The sequence below is a fragment of the Cricetulus griseus genome, chromosome 8, assembly GCF_003668045.3.
Source record: "Cricetulus griseus strain 17A/GY chromosome 8, alternate assembly CriGri-PICRH-1.0, whole genome shotgun sequence".
NCBI classification, from domain to species: domain Eukaryota; kingdom Metazoa; phylum Chordata; class Mammalia; order Rodentia; family Cricetidae; genus Cricetulus; species Cricetulus griseus.
The window spans coordinates 97,564,686-97,589,116 of NC_048601.1; the positions used below are offsets into that span (position 1 = coordinate 97,564,686).

The 24,431-nt window shown below is 47.5% G+C and overlaps 1 protein-coding gene and 1 pseudogene across 4 annotated transcripts in view; one reads left to right on the top strand and one right to left on the bottom strand.

The window, feature by feature from the left end:
• Positions 1–24,431, top strand: part of Prkag2 (protein kinase AMP-activated non-catalytic subunit gamma 2) — a 274,500-nt gene that overhangs the window by 160,900 nt on the left and 89,169 nt on the right. For 3 of the 4 annotated variants that reach the window (XM_027428414.2, XM_027428418.1, XM_027428416.2), the window contains one exon: positions 7,542–7,756. The exons of the other annotated variant lie outside the window; for it this stretch is intronic. In XM_027428414.2, the coding sequence (XP_027284215.1) occupies positions 7,542–7,756 (215 nt within the window). The remainder of the gene's footprint in view (positions 1–7,541; positions 7,757–24,431) is intronic. 4 annotated transcript variants of the gene reach the window in all.
• LOC103161251 lies at positions 5,276–6,724 on the bottom strand (annotated as a pseudogene).

The window sequence follows — 24,431 nt, forward strand, 5'->3', positions numbered from 1 at the left end:
ATGTATGAAAAGGCCAATGCTGTCCCATGGCTCCAGTCTGGTCCATTCACACAACAGAGGGACTCTAGCACATGCATAGCCTGTGGCTCATTTGTCATCAGGGTATATGAGGTGGGGTTGCTTCGGGTCCCGTGGTGAGTTAGGGGTAAATCCAGGCCCAGAGCTCAGAGCTTCTAAATCTCAGGCCTCTGCTTGAGCTTTGCGCAGGCAGTCTTAGGGCAGGGCTCTGTTCTCTCCATTGGCATCTCTGTTCTGCCTTCTCCTCCCACTTCTTAGCGGCAGCTCCCACCGCCAGCATGGCTGGCCAGGCCCTGTGAAGTCACCGGCTCACGGCTCCCTGGTGTCTGGAGACACTTGCCTGGCATTCCGTGTGACTGCCAGGGTCCATTTCTGTTCACTCACTGGCCTTATTCATGGGCTTTATAGCAGCCAGGAAAAAAAAAAAAAAAAATCAAAGCCATTGTTCACCCTCAGAGCTGACAACAGCCCTCAGCAAAAACCCTTTAGAAGCAGAGGAGGGCTGCTTCTCAGAAGAAACCTAACAAGGGATCCATCTGGCTTCCTTCTTGAGTTACCATGGGCATCCCCACCTTGTATGAGAGTCACCTGCCCTGGAGCCCACCCATGCTGCTCTGTCGGTCGGAGGCCCAGTCTTCAGGAGTTTGAGAGGACCTGCCACCTCTGCTGCAGGCTGGCGCCTCCTGTCTGAGCCCCTCTTGTCTCGGGGACACTTGTATTTAACACAGGGGATGGTTGGGAGGTGCTGGATCTGCTGTTGGTTTTGCTCTTGTCCCACCCACCCCCCATGCCTGAATTGGGCCTCTGGCTTCCTGGTCCTCCTGCACCACGCTGGGCCCCAGAAGCTGCCTGGGAGCTAGTGATGTGCAGAACAGGCACCTGGCTCTTGTAGATAGCCAAGCTGTAGTCTGTCCAGCAAGAAGGTAGTATAACGAGACTGTGTAAACAGCACACACCCTAGGATAGCTTTGAATGTAGCCTACACAGTCATAAAGTTACTTAAAACATTATGAGCTTCTTTTATGATTTTCTTTTGTAACTTGATTGTGTGGTTATTGAGCATAAGCTTTATAAATGACAGCGGCTGTCACAACATCAAAAGGCTGGATGCGCGGCGCTTTGGGGTTTGTAAAGGAATAGAGACACGAGGCAGCATTGCCCCCCTTGCCCCTCGATTTACTAATGGTGACACCAATATTCAAACCAAAAAACCACTCAGGAAGCCCGATGGCCTTCCCTAGATAACTGCTGAGAAGCCAGCACCCACGTGGTGACAATTGATCTTTGTCCCTGCCTTCCCTGCCAGCCTGGAGGGAGAGCTGCCTGGCCAAGGCCACCCAGTATGGGAAGCACTGAGAGTCCCAGGCCCAGCCCCTCCTCTGCACACCCTTCGCCCTTCCTTAGCGCCTATCCGTGCCCTTTCTGGGTGCCTGGTATCTCAGGCTCTCCTGCGTGCCTGTGAAACCCTCTTTCAGAGAAAGAGTTCTCGTGGCTAACATGGAATTTTGCATCCTCGGTCCTGTCCCTTGGTGGCATCTGAGTTTATTTACGGTAAAGGAGCTTGGGAGCTGGAGTCAGGATGTAGAAATTCGGCTGTTCACTTGATAAAAGGAAGTGGATAAGTAACTAAATGTCCTCTGTCCACCAGCTCCTTCAGCTGCAGTGTGGGTAACTGAGAAGCAGACAACCCAGACTGTGTGGCAGGACTCTGCAGGCAGTGGGAAGTGCTGCAGGGCGCTCGAAGACATTTGTCCACCAGAGAGAAGAGGGGGCACATTCGTCCTCCTAGGAAGGTTCTTCCCTGTTCCCCTAAACTAATCACATGTTCCCCACATACGCATGGGTGAGCATTTCACCTGTCCCTTCACCTCACCATGACCCTTCCCCTCCCCCTCTGCCATGGTCTGTCTCTAGAATGTTCCCCAGCCACCCACATGTTAAAGGCTGGGTTGTGGGAAGTTTAGACACTAGTGTCTGGTAGGAGGTCTTCAGTCTTTGGGGATGCTTCCTTGAAGGACATTGTGGGTCCTTGCTCTCTTCTTCCTCTCTTGTGGCCTGGCCATGAGATAGGCTCTTGCCACACACTCTTGTCATGCTGGGCCACCACTGGCCCAGAGCAGCAGGATAAGCATCACGGACTGGAACCATGAGCCAGGATAACCCTCTTCTCTTGTTAAGTCAGTTGTCTTGCGTGTGTGGCATATTCCCAGAAAGCAGCCTGACACCCTGTGGAGTCACTGTGCGTTTGTGTCCTCTGTGGGAGTTCCTGGCTCAGAGAAGAGAGCAGGACAGAGGTGGGGCAGGTGGGTGGAAAATGAAATCCCCTCACAGCCGTAGAAAGAGTCAATAGAATTACTCTTGAGGGGGTGGGAAGTCATCTAGCCACATCAAAAGTAGGATATCCATTCCAGCAGAAAATGCGGCTCTGCCTGCTTTTCACTCGAGATCGGCCCTGCAAGCTGTGGCCCCACCCCCTCAGCCTCCAGCCTCTCCCCTGACCTCTGTTGTAGTGGGCTTGGATCTTCCAGCATTTTCACAAACAACCTACAAGGAATCAGAGCCACAGAAGTCTGATGGCTTGTACCTCTTGAGCCCTCTTGAGCAAGCTGACTACATTCTCTTTCAATGGTTTACACTAGAAAGGTGAATACCAGCAGGGAGTTTTCCCTGTCAGTGAGGCCCCTCACCCAGCAATGACTGGGCCTCTCTTCCAGGTCAATGGTGTGAGCAGATAGCTTCTTGCAAAGATGGACAGACAGACCAAGACGTAAAAATAGGGAGGAGGGGAAGGAGCCTGGGTTCTACCGACAACAGTCAGCTCAGGATGACAAGGCTCTGTCTCTAGCTCTGGTGGAAGTAGAACAGAGCTGTAGAGCGGACTAGGGGGGCATGACGTGTGCTTAAATACATGGCGTGCCAGCTGCTCATAAAAGAACAATGGACTAAAAAATAATTTTCAAAATATAGAATACACACTTGTATAATTACTTTTCTTTTGCTTTTACAAAATGCCTGATCAAAAAAAAAAAAAAAAAAAACCCGTAGGGAAGAAAGGGTCTATTTTGGCTCACAGTGTAGCAGGGAAGGCATAGTAGAAGAAGCTAAGGTAGCTAGCTGGTCACATTGCTTTCGAAGTCTGAAAATAGCTGAATGCTGATACCACCTACAGTTAAACCTCCCTGGGAGCACCCTAATAGACACACCCAGAGGTCTGCATCCCTGGAGATTCTAAATCCAGTTAAATTGACAAAGAAGCATCACCCACTGTACCTACAGTGTAGAGCATGGGAGTAGAAAAGATGCTCATTCCCTTCCCGGAGACATCCCTTTCGGGGATGCGCAGACGTGCAGACCGGCAGGGTGTGAACACTGCATACCTAAAATCCTTTCCTCCTCTTAAAAACCCAGATGGCATCATTCCATGCCGAGGGCTCTGTGCCTCTCCTGCTTACCGGCTTCCTCACGTGGAGAGGATGGTGAGGCTGACCCCCTCCCATCAGGCACCGTGCTGCCCTGACTCACTCCACCACCTCATAAACAGGTGGGTGTGAGAGCCCTGCCTGCAACAGCAGCTCGGAAATAACCCAGTCTCTCGAGAGGTGAAGCTGATCTGAGGGGTAAACTAACACGCCTGCTTGTGTGAGCATTTGGTGGATGCACGTGTGTGTGCTCAGAGGGCAGCCTCAGGGGTTTCCCTTCAGGCCATATCCACCTTGGCTTTTTGGGTTTGTTTGTTTTGTTTGTTTGATTGTTTTTGAGACAGAGTCTTGCACTTGGCCTAGAATTTTCCAGGTAGGCTAGATGAGCCCCTTGGATCCTCCTGTCTCTACCTCCCAAAACTAAGATTCCAAGCACACAGCCACTTTGCCTGTTTTTTGTTGTTGTTTTGTTCTGCTTGCTTGTTTGCAATGGTTTCTGGGGATCAATTTCTGGTCTTCACTCTTGCAAACCAGTTCACTGACTGAGCCATTCCCCAGCCCCACATCTGTAGTTTGGATCAGCAGAATGGTCTCCGCAGAGACACATGTTCTGTGTCTGAAAATGTGTTTGTGGATGTGGTTTGAAGCAGAGATTCTGAATGGAGACTAGGTAAAGTTACGGCCCAGGGAAATTTTGACTGTGCGCCATGGAGACTGGCTATCAGTGCTTTCTGTCACAGTGGGCCAGGGAGGACTTGGAGACCACTAGGGACTGCCCCTGTCTTGACACATGGAAACCCCAGACCTTAGATGAGTTGCCGATGATAATCGTGTGTGTGTGTGTGTGTGTGTGTGTGTGTGTGTGTGTGTGTGTGTGTGTGTGTGGTTTTTTTTTTTTTTTCAATCCTGTCTGCTTGGCCCACCCTGCTCTGTTACACCTCATTAGCCCCATCCTGTGCCCATCAGGAGTTAGGCAGGTCCGTCCACAAGGGAAGCACCAAGGCAGGACTGGGTGTCTGGTTGAGACTTAGTGGAGAGGGTAAGGATGAAATATTTCCTGTTTGACACAAGTGGAGCTGGCCTGTTCTGATGTCACTATGAGGGGCAGTCGGGCATCCTGCTAAAGACTTGGTCAGCAACAAAGTGACTTCAAGGCCAGCTAGGGGTATATGAGACCCTGTCTGAAAGCAAAGCAGAAGTCCAAAATCCAGTCATGGGAGGGCCATGCTCCCTCTACGTTATCCAGGACAGGGTCTGTCACCATGTCTTCTGGCCTCTGCTGTTGCCAGTTGTCTTTGACTTCTTGTTTGTGCAGGTTTCACTCTGCTCCAGAGATGATCCGCACCCCCTCTCTAGTGTGTGCACATGTATGCCTCTCTCTCTCTCTCTCTCTCTCTCTCTCTCTCTCTCTCTCTCTCTCTCAGCAGCGTCTCACTGTGGAGCCCTGGAACTCACTGTGTAAAACAGGCTGGCCTCAAATTCCCAGAAGTCTGCCTGCCTCCACCTCCTGAGTGTTGGGATTAAAGGTGTGCACCACCATGACCAAAACCTCATCTTTTATGAGGACACTTACCATACTGTATCAGGTCCACCCCAACCCAACAGAACCTCATCCGAACTTTATTAACCTGAAAAACCCCTATTTCTAAATAAAGCCATATTCACAGTACTGGGCACTGAGCTTTTTTTTTAAAGACACATTTATTCAGCGTCATGATCAGACTGTTACATTTAGCAATCAACAGCATGGGTGAAAAGGGGCTACAGTGAAACCCTTTGTTGGAGCTTACACTTTCCACAGAACAGAAACTAAAGTAGCCTGTCATACATACATTAGTCACAAATCTAGTCCTCGAGTTTTTTTGCCCATATACATGAGTATTGTCTAACACATGTCTTCTTTGTAGCAGCTAGGCCCTGCCACCACTGTGCTTGGCTGAGTTCACAAATCTGTTGTAACCTGTAGCTTCCCTGTCACTTCTCTGACTCTCCTCTCCTGCTAAGCTTTGTTTCCTGGCTGTCATTAGAACCTCCTGCCACTGCCATAGCTACTGCTGCTGCTGGAACCACCATAGCCACCTTGGTTTCATGGTTTAGCAAAGTATTGGCCTCCACCAACATGAGGGCCAGAGCTCCTGCCTCCAAAGTTTCCTCCCTTCATTGGTTCAAAATTTGAAGACTGATTGTTATAATTGCCAAAAATCATTGTAGCGTCCTCCACCTCCAAAATCACTTCCGTCATTACCAAATCCATTATAGCCATCCCTACTGCCACCATATCCGCCGCCACCACGGCTGCCACCAAAGCCACCAAGACCACTGAAGTTTACCCCTCCACCAAAATTTTCATTGCCACCAAAACAACCTCCACGAGCGCCACCAAAGTTTCCAGAACCAATTTGACCTCTTTGGCTGGGCAGAGCACGAGCCAGCTCTTGCTTTCACAGGGCTTTTCTCGCTTCAAAGTTGTGGCCATTTGCCGGGTCCTCGGGCAGTCAGTGACGGGATGATGAGTGTCGACGACCCAGACCCCTTCCTAGTCACCACAGAGAACCACACTGAGTTGTGGAGCCTGTGGAAGCAGAGTCAGTCTCGCTTTACTGTAACAGGCATGCACTTATATACAGGGTTGAGAAAGTGGGTGGGGACCTCAGGATGGGGTGAGGTGTAAGGGCCAATAATATTTCATCATGCTAGCAGTTGCTGGGCAGAGGCAGTTTTGCTAAGACAGGTTGCCAAACTCTAGCCAGGCTCAGGAAGTTCCACTAGGCCTGCATCCAGGCCTTTTTAGGCCCAACAGCCGTTCAGTGTGGTATTTCTGAATAACAGTCTTGTCCACAGAGTCGTGGTCATCCAAGGTGACAAAAGCAAGCCCTCTCTTTTTCCCACTGCCTCTGCCCGTCGTGATTTCAATCACTTCAATTTTCCCACACTGCTCAAAATAATCTTGCAGGCTATCTATGTTCTTCAGTGTCCTCTTTAGTACCGCCAACAAAGATGTTTTTCTCAGTTAAGTGGGCACCTGGGCTCTGAGAGTCTTCTCTTGAAACAGCTCTCTTAGGTTCCACAAATCTTCCATCCACCTTGTGTGGTCTTGCATTCATAGTGGCGTCCACTTATTCCACAGTGGCGTATGTGACAAACCCAAAGCCCCTGGATCCCTTGGTGTTTGGATCTCTCCTTACCACACAGCTGGTGAGTGTTCCTCATTGCTCAAAATGGCTCAGCCCTCCAATGAAGTGCTTCCACAGCTGTTCTGGCTCCTTGGGTGACTCCGCCTTAGACATGACGGCGGGGAAATGAGAGCCTTTAGGGATGCTTCCTCAGCCTCATCAACAGGCAGAAAGGTGGGCACTATGCTTTAGTGTATACTTCCAGGGACACAATTAGACCCATAACAGTTAATTGGCAACATAATTGGACATGTGCTGCGCATGTGATGGTTGCCTCACAAAGACAGATCCTGGGATGTCAGAGGACAGCTTTGAGTATCTTCTAAAGCCTAGAACTCACCAAGTAGGTTAGGCTGGCTGGCCAACCCAAGGATCTGCGTGTCTCTGTCTCCTCTCCCGGGTGCTAAGATTGTAAGGGTGTACCACCATGCCTGACTTCCTTATGTGGACTCCAGGCTCAGGTCCTTATGCTTACAAGGCAAGCACTTTCCTGTTCACCCATACAGTCATGTGACCTCTTCAGCAGTGCCCTCGGTGCTGCTGGGCTCGCTATCCGTTTCCCTATAAGCAGCCTCCACCAGTGTGGCTCCATGGTGTTTGCTGTTGACACAAGCTTGGTAGGAGAAGAGAACAAGCAGCGTTGGCCAAGGGGAGGGCGAGACCTCGTGAAGAGATGAGGAGGCCAGCCCTGATGCTGTCGGGACTATATGAACACCCCCAACAAGGGGGCCTGTTCACACCTCAACATGGATGGTGAGGGAGTTTCTGAACTTCTAAGAGGCTGTGAGCACACGTGATAAACTCTTCCCTGATGTCTACATTTAATATTTCAGGGTTTTTTGTCAGAGGAAGACATGGGCTCTCAGAAACAGAGAGCCCTCACCTCTCTGCCATGGCCACACTTGTAATGAGCTCTGCCATTTCCCCACAGCCTCCAGCGTCTCCTCTTCTCCATCAACACCCACCCAAGTGACCAAGCCACACCCATTTCCTCTGGAGTCCTACAAGCAAGAGCCTGAACGCCTAGAAAACCGCATCTATGCTTCCTCATCCCCACCTGACACTGGCCAGCGCTTCTGCCTGGCCTTTCAGAGTCCAGTGCGGCCTCCACTGGCATCTCCTACTCACCATGTCCCCCTAAGAAATGTAAGTCTGCACCTTCTTTCTGGGGCAGGACTGGACCAAACTATGGGAGGCAGGACGGAGCTTCCCTGTACCAGCTCAGGCTGTGCACTGCTAGCATTTGTGAATTGTATAAGTCACGGGCTAAGAGAAACTCTCAAGGTCCAGTTGGGTATGCATGTGTGACGTCAGGAATCAAAGGAGAGACTGTGTCATCCTCTCCACTTGGAATATGACCAGGAGAAAGTCTTTTCCCTCCCCTTCTTAAAACTCATGCTTTGGAAGCACCGTTCAGATTGGTGCTAACCTGTCACCAGCGTAGCAGAATAAGATACAAAAGAAGGAGGGAGGGAGGGAGGGAGGGAGGGAGGTGGGACGGAGGGAGGGATGGAGGGAGGACGGAGGGAGGGAGGAGGAGGGAGGGAGGAGGGAGGAGGGAGGGAGGGAGGGAGGGAGGGAGGGACGGAGGGAGGGAGGGAGGGAGGGAGGGAGGGAGGGAGGGAGGGAGGGAGGGAGGGAGGGATTGTGTTCTAGAGTTTTAAGGTCTGACATCACTGACCTGAAGTAGGTTTGTAGAAAGTTGTCACTTGGAGGCAGTGGGACAGTATGTCTTTGTGGCCGTCAGAGGAGATGCTCTGAGATTGTTGATGGAGGAGGCCAGATTTGTCCCAACCTGGATATTGTCCAAGCCAACACAGTACCCCAAGCATGGAGACCCCACCCACTGTAGCCTGTTTAGTTTAATTAGATACTCTGGGAGCCCCAGAGTCACCCCTGAGCTCAGTGAGGACATGCCAGCGCCGATGGAGCAGTGTCATTTGGTCATGTTGGTTTCGTTTCCTGGAACAGTGACAACAAAGCAGTCTCCCTCCCTTGTCCACTGGAGATTGGTTTCAGGACCCTGAGGGTACCAAGATCCTTGTGTGCTTAATCCCTTTTATAAAATGGCAGGTTTTGACATGGTGCCTAGGCCTCTGTAGATTTTTATCCATCTTTGGAAAACAATCGGTAACTCAGTCTACATCATGGTCCATCTGTTGCATGGTTTAGGTAGTTCTTACAAAGCGTGTGTGTCCAGTACAGAGACAGTCTTGTTTCCAATATTTCCAATCTGCAGTCTATTAAATCTGTAGGTACAGAACCTGTGGAGAAGAAAGCCAAGTGTCCCACACGCTGAAGACTTAAAGCAACACATTGCATTTTACCACAATTCTGAAGCTAAAAGTCCAAAGCCAGTGTTTGGGTGGGGCCTTGCTTCCTGCAGGCTTCCAAATGCCTTCTTTCTCTCCCAGAATCTAGCAGCCTGGATTTTTCTAGATCCTAACTCCTTCCCTCTGTGTCTGCTTGTGTCCCAGTGTCCCTCTTCTTAGGACACTAATCACCTTGGATAAGAGTCTACCTCAATGGCTTCATATGGATATGGTGACATCCACAAAGACCTATTTCCAAATAAGGGTCCCATTTGTGGGTACTACAATTAAAAAATCAGCATATCTTCTCAGGAGATGCTGTTCAACCCATAACAGTTGGTATCTTTGGGGAGAAAATGTGTTTGCCAAGCAGAGTACATACCTCGAATGCTCCTCTGTTCATTCAAGCATGGCTTTATTAAAGGGGGCTTAGAAGTGTTCATTTGCATAACCAGGGTTAAACTGCCTGCCATTGTTTCTACCCTCCAGTGCTTACACACTTGCTGGCAGTGTGTTAAGTAGTACTCAGGCAAATAGCTAAGTCAGCGTGGAAAGTCAATGGCTGGGATAATGGCTGGAGCTGACACAATACCAGCTGAGCTGAGCCTGGAGTGATGGTGTGAGTTTAAATAAGCAGAGAGGCAGAAGAAAACCTTCTAGAAAGAAATGACTGGCTGAAACTATGTGTCAGACAGACACTTGCTATTGACAGGGATAAACCCCAAGGTTGCCATGCTGACTGAGATAAGCCAGACATCACAGGACAAATACTGCATGGTCTTTTTACATAAGGTCTCTACACTGGTCATAGAGACAGAAACTGGAGTGCTGGTTTTCCAGGGGTTAAAGAGACAGAGACATTTCATTTATTTGGGGGTGGGTGATGGGGTATGGCATGCATGTCACCGCACTTGTGTGGAGATCAGAAGACAATTTTTCAGTCTCTCTTCTTCCACCATGTGGATCTCAGAGATTGAACTCAGTTCCCCTGGCATGGCAGCAATCGCTGTTACCCACTGAACCATCTTGCCAGCCCGGGTGATATTTTTGATGGCAGTTTCCCTTTAGGAAGACAAAACAGTCTGGGAGATGGATGTTAAATGGTTCCATGACAGCGTGGACGTATTTATGTCATGGAACTGTGTGTTTACAATAATCCTCTCCTGAGACCTGTATTGTGTGCGGCTCATCAGAGCAAAAGAATGATCTTCCCATGGCACTTGTGTACTTAAAGCTGTAGAAAACCAGGGTGACCCTCAGGGCTCCTCACTTATGTTTTGAAATGGTGTGTTTCAGGAAGTAGAAAAGAAGGACTGAGGAGATGACTTAGTAGGTGAAGTACATGCCACACAAACATGGGGACTCGAATCCACTGGTGCAGTGGCAGGAATCTGTAACCCCAGTTCTGGGTGGGAAGAGAGGATACAACAGATTCTTGGCGATTGCTGGCCCTCCAGCTTAGCTGAGTTAACTAACCGAGGTAAACCTCAAGCACAGTGAAGTGACCCTGTCTCAAAATAAAAGGTGGAGAACCACAGAAGAATACATCTGATGGTCACTCTGGCCCCACATGCATGCGCACACACAAGAGGCACACGCACACACTCATGATAACACACATGTACACGCATATATCATAAACAAAAAAACCGTGAAAGGATGTCCCAACTGGTTACTTGCCGTTAACACACCTAGCCCCCTGTAAATGTCATGCTGGGATGGACCTGCAGGTCTACAGCCTCTGCAGCCGTAATGGAGCAGGTGGTATTTGAACTTCATATAAAATTTGTCCCTTTATAATTGGATTTTGTTGTATGTCTTTAATTTATGGGCTGTTCCTTAAGAGCTTGACTGATTTTGTTAATTTTGCTACTGGCATAATCTTCATGAAGAGATATGAGCTGCTTAAAAATTTCTAGGCCCTAAAAATATTTCAACATAATTTATCTCTGCTCTTTAGAATAAAGACTCTTTCCATAAACAGGGACTGTGAAATCATTTTTTGTGAAGTCAGCTCCCATGAATTTATCCTAAAATTGGAAAGGGATTGGGATGAATATTTGTCTTTAGTAAGCGTACTTATCAAAACCATTTATTTACTCAACAAATAAAAACAGGCTGGAGATGTAGTTCAGTTGGTGAAGTGCTTGTCCAGAATGCATGAAGCCTGGTGTTCAGTCTCCAGCACCACATAAACCAGGCTTAGAGGAGGGTTCTTAGAATCCTAGTGTCTGGCCGGGCGTTGGTGGCGCACCTCTTTAATCCCAGCACTCGGGAGGCAGAGGCAGGCAGATCTCTGTGAGTTCAAGGCCAGCCTGGTCCCCAGAGAGAGTGCCAAAGCTACACAGAAAAACCCTGTCTCAAACCCCCCCAAAAAAAGAAGAAGAAGAAGAAAGAAAGAATCCTAGTATTTGAGAGGTGGAGAGGAGAGGACCAGAGGTTCAAGGTCATCCCCACCTACCCAATAATGCGAAAGGCAGCCATGTCATTCCCACTCACCATGACCTCGGCCAGACTGCCTGTGGACCCCTGCATGGCCGAGGGCCAAAGACATAGATTGTGGAGTGGTGATTGGGAGTAAGAAGCCGTGGCAGTGTGAACTCTCTCAAGAAGTTTGATGTGGGGGCTACAGAGATGCTCCTGTGCTTGCTTCTGGCCAGCTTGCTTTCTCCACCGCCTAGGGAATGGCACTGTCCATGGGGATGATGCTTCCCACACCAATTAACTTAATTAAGACAGGTCAACCCAATGTAGACAACCCCTCACTGAGACTCTTCCTAGGTAACTCTAGGTTATGTCAAGTTGACCATTACAGTGTGTCCATATTCATGAGTGTCCACACACACACACACACACACACACACACACACACACACACACACACACACACACACACACACACACACACGCGCGCGCGCGCGGCGCACACTGCTGTTATTCAAACACTTCTCTACTAAGCTACACCCTTGGTCTTAGAACCTCCCTTTGGGGCTGTCTTGAGTCAGTCCTGGGAGCAGAGTTTGGGGTATGAGTATCATTAAGGGGGTAATCTCAGAAAGAGGGGAAGGAAGGGAAGACCCTAAGCTGTGATAAGGTCCCAGTGGAAATGGTGCTCCCCGTGACCTTGGATTTCTAGAACTGTGAGCCTAAGAAAATTTCACTTCAGCCGCAGTGTGTGCCGGTATTCTATTGCAGTAAGACAAAGCTCATTAATGCAGAGTCCAGCATTGAGGACTTGGAGGGTTTGGTCTCTTGGAACCCTCCCACCTTGGCCTGCAGAGGTTTGCCTGTGTTCTCTTGTAGCCTCTTCGCCTGCTTGCATCCTTCAGATTCCTATCTCCTCTTTTAAGTCCTTTTGGGCTACTCTGTCAGCTCATTGAACTTTCCTTTCCAGGCTGGGGACGGAGCTGACAGTCTAAGTGTGCATCTAGCCACATTCCAAGCCCCTCCTTTAACCGTAATTACTACTTTATAGGCTCTGTCTCTCGGAACACAGTTGAATGGAGGATGGATTTGAGAGGAACATAGTTCAGTCAGATAATAAATTATTACTGTCTTAAGACACTGAATTATGGAAGCAATTGCTACATGATAATAGATAACTAAAATTCGTTTCCTTATAGGAAGGTGACCTGAACAAAAGATAATCTTTTAAGGAAAAAAAAAAAACTGTATCAACCAACTTCATCAGCAATGTCTCTAGTCTACCTAACTTGAATATTGGGGATCCCTGACCAGTCACCTTATATTTGGAGACAGGGTCTCTCACCAAATCTGCAGCTCATTTACTCAGAGTGGGAGGCCAACAAACATTAGTGACCCTCTTGTCTCTACCTCCCTAGTGCTGAGATTACAAATGCCTGGTTTTTATGTGGGTGCTGGGGTTGAACTCAAATCCTCATGCTAACACAACAAGCACTGTATGGAATGTGCTGGCTAACTTGACACTGCCTTTTATCTTGTGTTAATTGTCTTTTTTGTTTGTTTGTTTTTTGTTTTTTGTTTTTCCAGACAGGGTTTCTCTGTGACTTTTGAGGCTGTCCTGGAACTAGCTCTTGTAGACCAGGCTGGTCTCAAACTCACAGAGATCCTGCCTCTGCCTCCGGAGTGTTGGGATTAAAGGTGTGCGCCGCCACCGCCTGGCTGTCCCCCCCCCACTCCTCCATTAATCACCTTAAGACAGAATGCTCTTTACTGAGGTTTGATCCTCACATATTACATACCTGTGGTAAACCATCATCCTGTGCCCGTAAATACATGCGAACATGTACCAGTTAAAAACTTTTTCAGATAAGGTGTCATATGCCCGAGACTAGCCTCAAACTGTGTGTCTGAGGGTGACCTTGACCTTCTGGTCCCCTGTGCTGGGACTGTATGTCTGCTTTGTGTGTACTAGACAAACACTCTACCACAGGGGCCACATCTGCCGCTGCCGCCCTACAGTATTTTTTTTAATTTTAAAAGAAAAGCACTCTAAAAATCTATAAATATTTCAAATCACATGGCATTAGGAAGTTTTTGTGTGTGCTACTTTGGTTTTATATTTTACTGTCTACCACTTCAGATACTCAGTGACAACCTAATCAGGACTCGTCTCGGATGTGTCTGTCCAGAGATGGCAAACTAACGTTTCTATCACTCACTGCAGATTAGATATTTTAAAAATAGTGTGGCGGGGGGTGGGGGGATTGACATTGGGTCAAGAAGTAGGAGCCGCTGAGAGGGCTGATGGGTGTGAGGGTCACAGAGCCACAGCATTTGCAATTGTCTCTGTGACAAGACAGCCAAAGAACAGCTTTTCTCCTGGCTGCTAGGAAGAGGATTTTGGCTGCATTCTTTCTGGGTCCTTGCACTGTCTGGACCCTGAGTCCAGAAGCAGAACAGAAGGCGGAGCCCAAGATAGGATCTCCACCCATTTCTCTGAGCAATGACCAGTCTTCAAGAGCCTTGTGTGTGATTTTCTCCAGGGCTGAGTGCCAAGGATACACTAGATCTTAGCTCTCTCTCCCTCTCCCTCTTTCTCTATCTCTCTTTCTCTCCTTTCCTCCCTCCCCCCTCCTCCCTCTGCCTCCCCCTCTCCCTCCTCCTCCTCCTCCCTATCTCTGGGATACAGGTGTGTGCTCCAGTGCTTACTTGATGCTGGCATCAGAGTCTGGGCTGCGTATGTGGTATGCAGGCACGCACTCTAGCACGTGAGCAGATATCCCTTCCTCCTGTCTGCTTCTTCCATTCCCCAGAACTCAGAAGAGAAATAATTTGCTCAGTTGTTATTCCCTAAAACCCTCTTCCTTATTTGTGGGGTGCTGTCCCAGACACTGAGTACTCCAAGATGATTTTGATAATCCTCACCCTGAAAGTTTCCCCAGCAGGAAGAAGGGGTCCCCTAGAACAGCTCTGGAGCCGAGGCAGTCGGGGAGTATTCCCCTTTTCTCTTGATGACAAAACTCACAGTGTGGGAGGGGCTTCTGAATATCCACAGGACATGAGGCCATACTCAGCACTGTTGCACTCATAGAGATACAAAAGTAAAGTAAAATGAAAATGGAAATTTCCAGTATGTCTTTACTCTTCATCCATAAAGCCAACACACCTCATGGTTAAATCCATGTCAATCCGTGTTCTCTAATCATGACAAAAGCCAATATAGGGTCTTCCTTGACTTTTTCCATATTAAATGAGTGACCCTACCATTGGCAAAGAGAGAACATGTTTAGGATATTGGTGTCTTATAGAGACAGCTTACTGTAGCAATCTTCAAACAGTCCCGCTGCTGGGGGTGGAACTACAGTGGCCGTCTGCCATATGTTGGATCAATGGAGAAGGAAGTGTCTCCAACCTCTGCCTTGCACCTTAACTCTGTGTGTTTCTTATATAAGAAACCATCATGGGATCCTTCACATCCCATGTTTATTGCTGTATTGTTCACCATAGCAAAGAAATGGAACCAACCTAGCTGAGGTTAAGATGAGAGGATAAGACCAATGTGGTGTAAATATCCATGGTGGAATTTTATCCAGCCATGCACAATGTTTGCAGGAAGATTGGTTGAATGGGAAGTTATTCTGATAATGAAATAAGCCAGACTCAGACAAACAGCACTCTTCTCTGACATATAGAACCTGGAGTTTAATCTTATGTATGTATTTGCATTCCTGCATGCATGCATGCATATGGGACACAAAACTATCAGGAGAGGGGGGAAAAGTCTTCACGGGAGGCTGAAGAGGGGGAAAGGAAAGGAAAACAGAATGCATGTGGCATTGAGGGAGAAAGGGGAAGGGGGGCCATCAAGGAGGGCAGACACAGAATCTGGGGATCAGAAAGCAACCGGTCAAAGATGTGTAGGAAGACACCATAACAAAGCCCGTCGCTTTGTGCGCAGTTTTTTTAATCACATGAAAGGAAGGAGAAAGTGGAAGGAACAGAAGGAGAAGGGAAAGGAGGGGTGGAGGGATGAAGGAAGGAGGGAAGAAATTAAGAATCATAGTCCAAGCCGTGGGTGGAAGCCAGGGGGCAGGGTTACTGAGAAAGTGTGAGGCCGCAAAGCATGGGCCGCGAATGTAGGCTGTTGTATTGCCAGGCTTGGTGTGAAGAGAGTGAGGGATGAGCCAGAGGGAGCCAGGGAAATTTCTGCAGTGATGAGGGTGACTGGGCATGTTAATGAGCTGAAGAAATGGCCTTTACAGGTCCTGTACCTACAGCCCCTTCACCCGATGCCTCTGCTAGAGGAGACGCAGTGCTTGCCTCAGACTGTGTCAACGACTCGGTAGCATAGTTATGCACAATTACTCATCTAAGAGCTCAGCTGTCAGCAAATGTGGACGGCAAGATTTGAATCACAGCAACTGGGCTCCACAGTCATGTTCTGAGCATAGTCTCACACCCTCTGAAGACAAGTGCTGGAATCTGCCTCTCCACCTCTCTCTCCGTTCATACAGCTAACTCAGGGCTTGTCCCACCCAGGCCCACGAGCCCCATCTGGCCTATCGCTTCATTCTATGAAGTCTGATTGCCACGTTACTCATCCTCTCCTCCCTTCCCTGTGTCAGCTCATGCTGGAACCACAGCCCAGCAAAGCCTATGGGATTTCCATGTAGCCTTTCTTCAGAAGCTTGCTAATCTCTGGCAGATCCCTGCCAGAGCTACCCTTGATACTGGTGTGCAATTAATGGTGAGAAAGTCCAGTACAAAGGGCACAGTGAACCTGGTCTCCTGAAATACAGGAGACAAGTAGGTGAGCTTTGCCCCGAGACTGGGAAAGCAGGCCCAGCCCAAAGTGCTCCCAGGAGACCTGGGAGCCTAACTGTACATGATATTGGGGAACCAGTAGATAGTCTGGGCAATTAGAATTCAAAGCCTGGGTCTCTTCCCCGCCCCCCAGCATTATAAAATTATGCAAGTCACTTCAAAACTGATGGAGGAGATTGGGTAACAGGGTTAGGGAAGATGGGAGGGATTTGAATCCCTGAGTAAGAATGAGCTGCGTTTGAAGGCGGGGACACAAGATGGCCATCATAAACATGTCACCATCTTCTCTTGCATGGTTTTTAGAGAAGAATTACTGTTCAAATGCAGAGTGTCACTCAGAGGCCTCTGTGGTAAAAGGCGTGGTCCCAAGAATGATGCTATTGTTAGGTGGGGCAGCTTTTAAGAGATGGGGCTTACCAGGCGTTGGTGGCACACGACTTTAATCCCAGCACTCGGGAGGCAGAGGCAGACAGATCTCTGTGAGTTCGAGGCCAGCCTTGTCTACAAAGCTACACAGAGAAACCCTGTCTCAAAAAACAAAAACAAAAGAAAAAGAGATAGGTCCTTGCAAGAGATGCTTAAATCACTGGGAACATTTATTTGAAGAAAATAACAGGCCCAGCCTCTTCCTCTCCATCTTCTCCCCCAGATTATAGCATGAGTGGTGTGACTGCCACATGCTCCTTTCATGATAAGCTGCCTTGCCAGGGGCTCAGAACAGTGAACCAGCCACACACCAGAACTTCCCAAACTGTGACCCAAACAGTTATAAGTTAATCATCTCAGGTATTTTGTTATAGGGATAGAAAACTAGTCCACACAGGTGCATGGCTACAACGCCTCTGGTAAAAGGGTTCCTTCAGGGGCTGGGGACCTGATTCAGGAGACATGAGGACCAGGGTCTGGATGCTAGGTAGGTGTGGGGACCCACATGTAATTCCAGCACCCAGAAGGCTGAGATGGGATTCCCCAGGGCAAGCTGGCTAGCTAGACTAGTTGTATGGGCAAGCTTTGAATTCAGTTGGTAGACCCCCACCTCAGATAACATGGAAAGCTATGGAGGAAAACTCTGGATGTCAGACATGGGTCTCCACACATGCGCAAACATGTTCATACATCTACACACATATGTACATGCACATACACCAGACACATTGGCACATGGAAAAATATTAAAGTAATTTTCTAAAAAGATTTCCTTATTAACAGATTGTATGGTCATATTCATGCAGGAAACTAAGCAAGAAACTGAGAAATAACTAAGCAAGAAACTGAGTCATAGGACAGCTGTGGGACAGCCATGTACTGCGTCGAGGCTGCAGGCCAGGCACCTTCTCAGAGGAAAGCACTAATTTAAAAGTCATTATGTGATAAGGTTGGCTGGGCTAGGTGCTTCCCAGTTATGTAGCTGTGGGAGGAGTGAGTGTTTGGGGCCATGAAAGGGTGAGTGACTCTGTCACTCAGTTATCTAGGACATTAAAGTAGGTGAAAGGCAAGCTCTACTGTGCACTGTTGAGTGTCTTTTCCTGGGGAGACATTAACAAGCATCTCTTCACCACAGACAGAGTGACAATCAAAGACCAAGAAACCACTCCACCCAGGCCTAGCTTAGTAAACTACTAAGTTTATTGAGATTACTCAGAGGCTCCTGGGTGACTCGAGACAACCACGTCACTGGAAATTCACTAGCATGGAGGTGACTCAAGAGAACTGTACCCTGGACAGGCAACTTCAGAAGTACCAATTTTACTGCTTGTATAACCTTAGGAGGGGTCCTGTGAATCTTGTAATTTCAGGAACTTCTTAAGCCTTGTGGGTTTCCCTAGCTTCCAGAGCCTCCCTTCTCCCTTTAGGACAGAATGTTTCATTGTGGGAGGAAATGGCTTGGTTTTAGTTTTTGGTTTTTGTTTTTTTTATTCCTTTGGAACATCCAAGATATCAGGGCCAACATCTTTAAGTCTAAAGTGTAGAAGATGATGTGGGAGGAGCCAGAAGTATTTACCTCAGATTAAGTCAAAAGGATCAAGACTCAGAACACCAGGAGTGGATAGGAAAACAGTTAAAGTCTAAGAAGGAAAACTTTGCCAGTATGTTTGTGTGAAAATGCACTGGGGTTGGGGTGAGGGCTGGGGCTGAACCTTAAATGGTGGAAAAATTGCTACTGCCCACTCATGCACCATGGACGGCTCGCCTCAATTTGCATCTAGATGAGAATTCCTTCAGCTCAGAACTAGGGCCGTCACCTCACTCCCATCACTTAGAAAAGCATTAACTGGAGCTGGTGAAATGTCGTTGGTACAACAATGACACAAGCCATAACAGCAGTATTAATAGTGTTGCCTTAATGATGCAGTGGAACTGAGCCGCAGCAGTGGCAGTCCCCCTGAGCCGTCAGGCGTGCCTGGTTAATGAGTGACCACCCACTCCCCTCTCCCCGGCTACAAGAGATGGCCCTGTAACCCACATTTTCCTCTTTCCAGTGCTTGTCTGGGACCCTAATACATTGCTGTGTGGGGTCCTAAGGACAGTGCTGCCCTGCTTAGACATAACTGCAGGAGAGAGGGGGTTTGTGCCTACTGGATGCACACGGCAGCAGGAGTCCAGTGTTTGCACCTGCTCCTTCTCAGATTGGAGAGGCTACTCTGTTCTCATGGTTGGATCTGAAGGAGCTATTCCTTTGCTTTCGTTGTGTTTAATAGTCTTCACATTAGAAGCCTCTAGAGGGGTGTTTCATTCTTTTAGAAATAAACCTTCTGAGGTTGGGCAAGAGGACTCAGTGGATAAAGGTACTTTCCACTGAGCCCAATGACCAGAGTTCAATCCCTGGACCCACATGGTAGAAAGAGAAATAGCTCCTACAAGTTGTCTTCTGACATCCATAGGAGTGCCATGACACATACCTACCCCCCACACACACACAATGGAGTATATACACACAAGCACATATTCACATACACACAAGCACATGCATACACACACGTAAGCACATACCCACACAATAAATATAATAAAATTTATAATCGACTAAAAATAAAAATAACATTCTGAAAATCCTAGCACTATACAGCTAACACAGGAAGATCAAGAGGTCAAGGCCAGGCTAGGCTGCATAGCAAGACCCTGTCTTGATGGGGGGGGGGGCTGGAGAGATGTCCCAGTGGTTAAGAGTACTTGCTCTTCTTCCAGAGGACCTGGGTTCTAGGCCCAGTACTCACACAGCAGCTCACAGGCATCTCTAACAACAGTTCCAGAGAATCCAACACCCTCTTGTGGCTTCCACAGGCATTGAACACACATGGTGCACAAACATACATGCAGGCAAACACTCATACATAGAAAATAAATCTTAAAGCAAACAAAAAACTTACACACATAAGTAAAATAAAATTCCTATTCTTCTACAAACCGTACTTCAAGGCTCATTTCTCTATTTCAGTATCAGCATTCCTCTTTTTTATGGACAGAGTTCTGGAGTTTCTGGCACACAGTGTGACCATCACAGCATTCCCCTTTCCTATGGACAGAGTTCTGGAGCTTCTGGCACACAGTGTGACCACCACAGCATTCCTCTTTCCTATGGACAGAGTTCTGGAGCTTCTGGCACACAGTGTGACCACCACAGCATTCCTCTTTCCTATGGACAGAGTTCTGGAGCTGCTGGCACACAGTGTGACCACCACAGCATTCCCCTTTCCTATGGACAGAGTTCTGGAGCTACTGGCACACAGTGTGACCACCACAGCATTTCTCTTTCCTATGGACAAAGTTCTGGAGCTGCTAGCACACAGTGTGACCACCACTGGCTGTGCACGTGAAATGGTTAATGGCAATTCCAATGCTCTATTTACCACAGTTTTTTTTAAAAAAACTTAGATTTTCCTTGATGGCAGAGAGAAAAAGTTTAATGAATAAAACCATAACTTCTAAGCAGATGCAAAGCCGCTCTTCGATGCCTTGCCACCTGGCCTAATTATCCCTTCATCACAGATATAAAGGTAGATAGCAGAGCAGTGTGTGGCCTCATGGAGACTATCCTATCACTGTTTCCCTTAGTATTTATCTACCTATTTATTAATAGGTAACATTTTACTATGTGTTCCCGGCTGACCTCAGACTCACAGTCCCAGGTGTCATCACCACACTGAATGCTCTAATCAGGCACTCATCCACCTTGGTTGTCCAGAGACTGTTTTTGTTAAAAAGCCTCAATTTTGTCAAGTTTAGTGAATAATCAATACTGAATAAGACTTTGTCCTGTTTAAATTACTTAACCAATTACTATTCCTATGCAGCAGCACACAGGTAAGATGGATGGATGGGTGGATGTATGGACAGAAAGATGGACGGGATTTAGAGATATAGATATAGATATAGATATAGATATAGATATAGATATAGATATAGATATAACCTTGGTGAGCCTGGCTTGGAGAGCACATGTACCACACTGCAGGTGGTCACAGGAATCAGACTGATGCTTGGATGAACTTACTGTGCGTCACTAGTGATCAGATTCAGATGAAGAATTGAGGGTGTGACATTTCAGCACTCTACCAACTGTGCTGCTTCCTTGGCCCCTAGTCTTTCTCTGGGACAAAGCCACCAAGATCTAATCAGGGTTTTCCACCCCTGATTATCATCTAATCCAGGCCCTACCAGTAAATGCTAAATTGGATTAAGTCTCCACCCTTTTAATACCTCACAAGCTCCAGTGTGAGCTTTGGAAGGAGCAAACCATATTGGCCCATGGCACTGCCAGCATTTCACAACCCTCAACTGGGAGCGTATTAGTGTGGCTTGCCTGTTAAGAACGGAAGCCTGAGCTGTAGAAATTACTCTGTTAATTGTGTTAGATGTACCGGAGCACAGCTGCGGTATACCCGGAGGAGGCTGTGTCTAGCACTCCAGAAGTAAGAAGTGTCAGCCTCATAGAGCTTGGTCTCAGAAGCTCAAGAATACCATCCTTCTGACCCCGGGGCACATAGCTGCAGATACGGCTGTTTGCACACCACCTGCCTGCCTGTTCAACCTTTCAAATGGGCAGCTGAAGAGAAGGGCTGTTTCCCACCACGTGTGAAGCACAGACTGTGTTAGGTCCACAAGCAGAGACCCCTGTGTGAGGATGTCTGTGCCATGTGAGAGAGAAGCCCCAGCATAAAAACTCGTCCATTGCCCTCCTCTGGGGCAGAAATGCAAACAGAAAGGGCTTTTAGCACTTCCATCTCTAGGAACTCAGCCTACAAGAGCATAGTCAGCAGGTAACCGGTTGGCAAGACTTGAAAGGGAGGGAGCGCGCAGGCTGTGGATTCCCCTGGAGGAGACAAAGTCCCCCTTCAGTGTTTCTGAGATAGAGTCGGGAGCTGGGAACAGCAGTAAAACAGGAATGGATTGGGGGCAGAGGGGGTGGGGGGCACAGTCTTTGCTATGTAAAACAAATGTAGATGAAGAGAATGTTTTTTATTTATTATTTGGGAGGGTACATGTGCCACAGCATGTATGTGGAGGTCAGAGAACAACTTTGTGGAGTCATTTCTCTCCTCCTACCTTTATGTGAGTTCTGGGGGTAGAACCCAGGTCACCGGCCGTGAATAACAAGCACTTCACCCAGGAACCATCTCATTAGCCCTAGAATGCCTTTTAAATCACAATCTACATCAAATGTCAGAAGATCAAATTGCATTTACACATGTATGTTGTTGGGCTGTAGCTCGGTTGTTTGAGTGCTTGTCTGTCTGGCATGCACAAAGCTCTGAGTTTGAGTCCCAGCCACCACATAAACTGGGTTTGGTCACCTGCATCTCTAATCCTTGCACTCTGGGGTGGAGGCAAGAGGATCAAAAGTTCAAGGTCAGACCAGAAGTGGTGGCCTACTCTTTTAATCCCTGTGTTTGAGAGACAGAGGCAGGGGCATCTCTGTGAGTTCCAGGACAGCCTGGTCTGCATAATGAGTTTCAGGACAGCCAAAGCTACATGGTAAGATCCTGTCTCAAAAAACAAAACAAAAAGAGTCAAGATCATTCCCAGCTATATAGAGAGTTCAAGGTTGTCCTGGGTTACATGAGACTTTTATCTTTAAAAAAAATTAATTGTTGAGTTCATAAGAAAAAACTCTATAGGGAGACAAAACAGCTCCCTACAGAATGGAAAAGATATTCACCAACCCCACATCTGACAGAGGGCTGATCTCCAAAATTTACAAAGAACTCAAGAAACTAGACATCAAACTACCAAATAATCCAATTAAAAAACGGGGTACAGATTTAGACAGAGAATTCTCAACATAAAAATCTCAAATGACAAAGATACCTAAGGAAATGTTCAACATCCTTAGTCATCAGGAAAATGAAAATCAAAACTACTCTGAGATTCTATCTTACACCAATCAGAATGGCTAACATCAAAAACACGGATGATAGTTTATGCTGGAGAGGATGTGGAGAAAGGGGAACACTCCTCCATTGCTGGTGGGAGTGCCAACTTGTACAGCCGCTGTGGAAATCAGTATGGCAATTTCTCAGAAAATTAGGGATCAACCTACCTCAAGACCTTGCAATACCACTGTTGGGCACCTACCCACACATTCACATTCACACCACAAGGACATTTGCTCAGCTATGTTCATAGCAACATTATTCATAATAGCCAGATCTTGAAAACAGCCTAGATGCCCCTCAACTGAAGAATGGATAAAGAAAATGTGGTACAGTTACACAATGGAGAACTACTCAACAGTAAGAAACAATGACATCCTAAAACTTGCAGCCAAATGGACAGAACTAGAAAAAACTATCCTGAGTGAGGTAAGCCAGTCCCAGAAAGACAAATATAGTATGTACTCACTCATAAATGGATACCAGACATAAAGCAAAATATACCCAGCCTACAATCCACAACCCCAGAGAAGCTAGAACTGTCTTCCAGAAACAGATGGAAGCAGATGCAGAAATCCACAACTAACCAATGGGCAGAGCTCCTGGAGGACAATCAAAGTGAGGGAGAGAGATAATATGAACAAAGGAGTCAAGACCGTGATGGGGAAACCCACAGGATCAGCTGACCTGAGCTAGTGAGAGATCACTGACTCAGCTCTCACAAATGGGGAACCAGCATAAGACTGAACTAGACTCTCTTAATGTAGGTGACAATGGTGTGACTGGGACAATATACGAGGCCACTGGCAGTGGGTCCAAGATCTAACTCTAATGCACAAACTGACTTAGTGGAGCCCATTCTATATGGAGAGATACCTTGCCCAGCCTAGACACAGGAGTGTGGGGATGGAGAGGTGCCTTGGTCCTGCCTCAGTGGGATGATGGGTTAGATTTAGTAGACTTCCTAGGGGAGGCCTCACCCTCTCTGAGGAGCAGGTGGGAGGAGGGCGGAGAAGTGGGGGAAGCAAGGAGGTGGGGGAGAGGAGGAAAATTGAAATGTAAAAAATAAATTAATAAAAATGTTTTTAAAAAGATTAATATCTTGTTGAGTTTATGAGAAGAGGTCAAATCTTAACAGGTTCATTAGGTGAGGGTTGGTTGCTCCAAACCAAACAGCATCACTAGTAAAAGTGAAGGACAAGAGACTCTCCAGCAATCCCCTCCTGGTTTAGAGAGCCACAGGCTCTCCTGAGGATCAGTGTAGTATCAGGGGCGGTGTGCCAGTTAGTTCCAGTCCATTTTCATCTCATCCCATCTTATCTAACCTTACATTCTGGTGACTTGGGTTATCATCAGCCACGGAGTAGAAGCTACTGTGTCTCATGTCTAACTTAGACTTATGATATCAACAGGCAGCCATCAGATCATGTCATCTGAGCCCCCATCCATCTACACCACAAATAACCAGATGTGTCTCTGGGTTAGTCCAGAGCGGTCTCCACGTGTGCTATTCATGCACATGGTGGGAGCAGTCTTATGTCACACCATGAGTGCTGGATGCCATCCCATAATTTTGAATGGCAAATGATGTATGAAATTTCATGTTCTTTCTTAAAATAGTCTTCAATGGGCTCACAGAGTGCACAGGACAACTCTTGGTGACTGTTCTGGGATCTGTGGCCCAATTTTTCCACAGTTCTTTGACTGTGATGCTGTTTCTTCTTTCTTTACTCGTAAATTTTAAATGTTCAGTACATTTTACTTCTTAAAGCAAAAGATAACCCAGCTCACCACAGGCCATTGCAGCTGGTCCGTCCTGCATGGTTTCAGGATCTGAAATGAGAGTTATCCATTCAAGCCCACTGTGCATACTGCTCTGAGCCAGGTCTT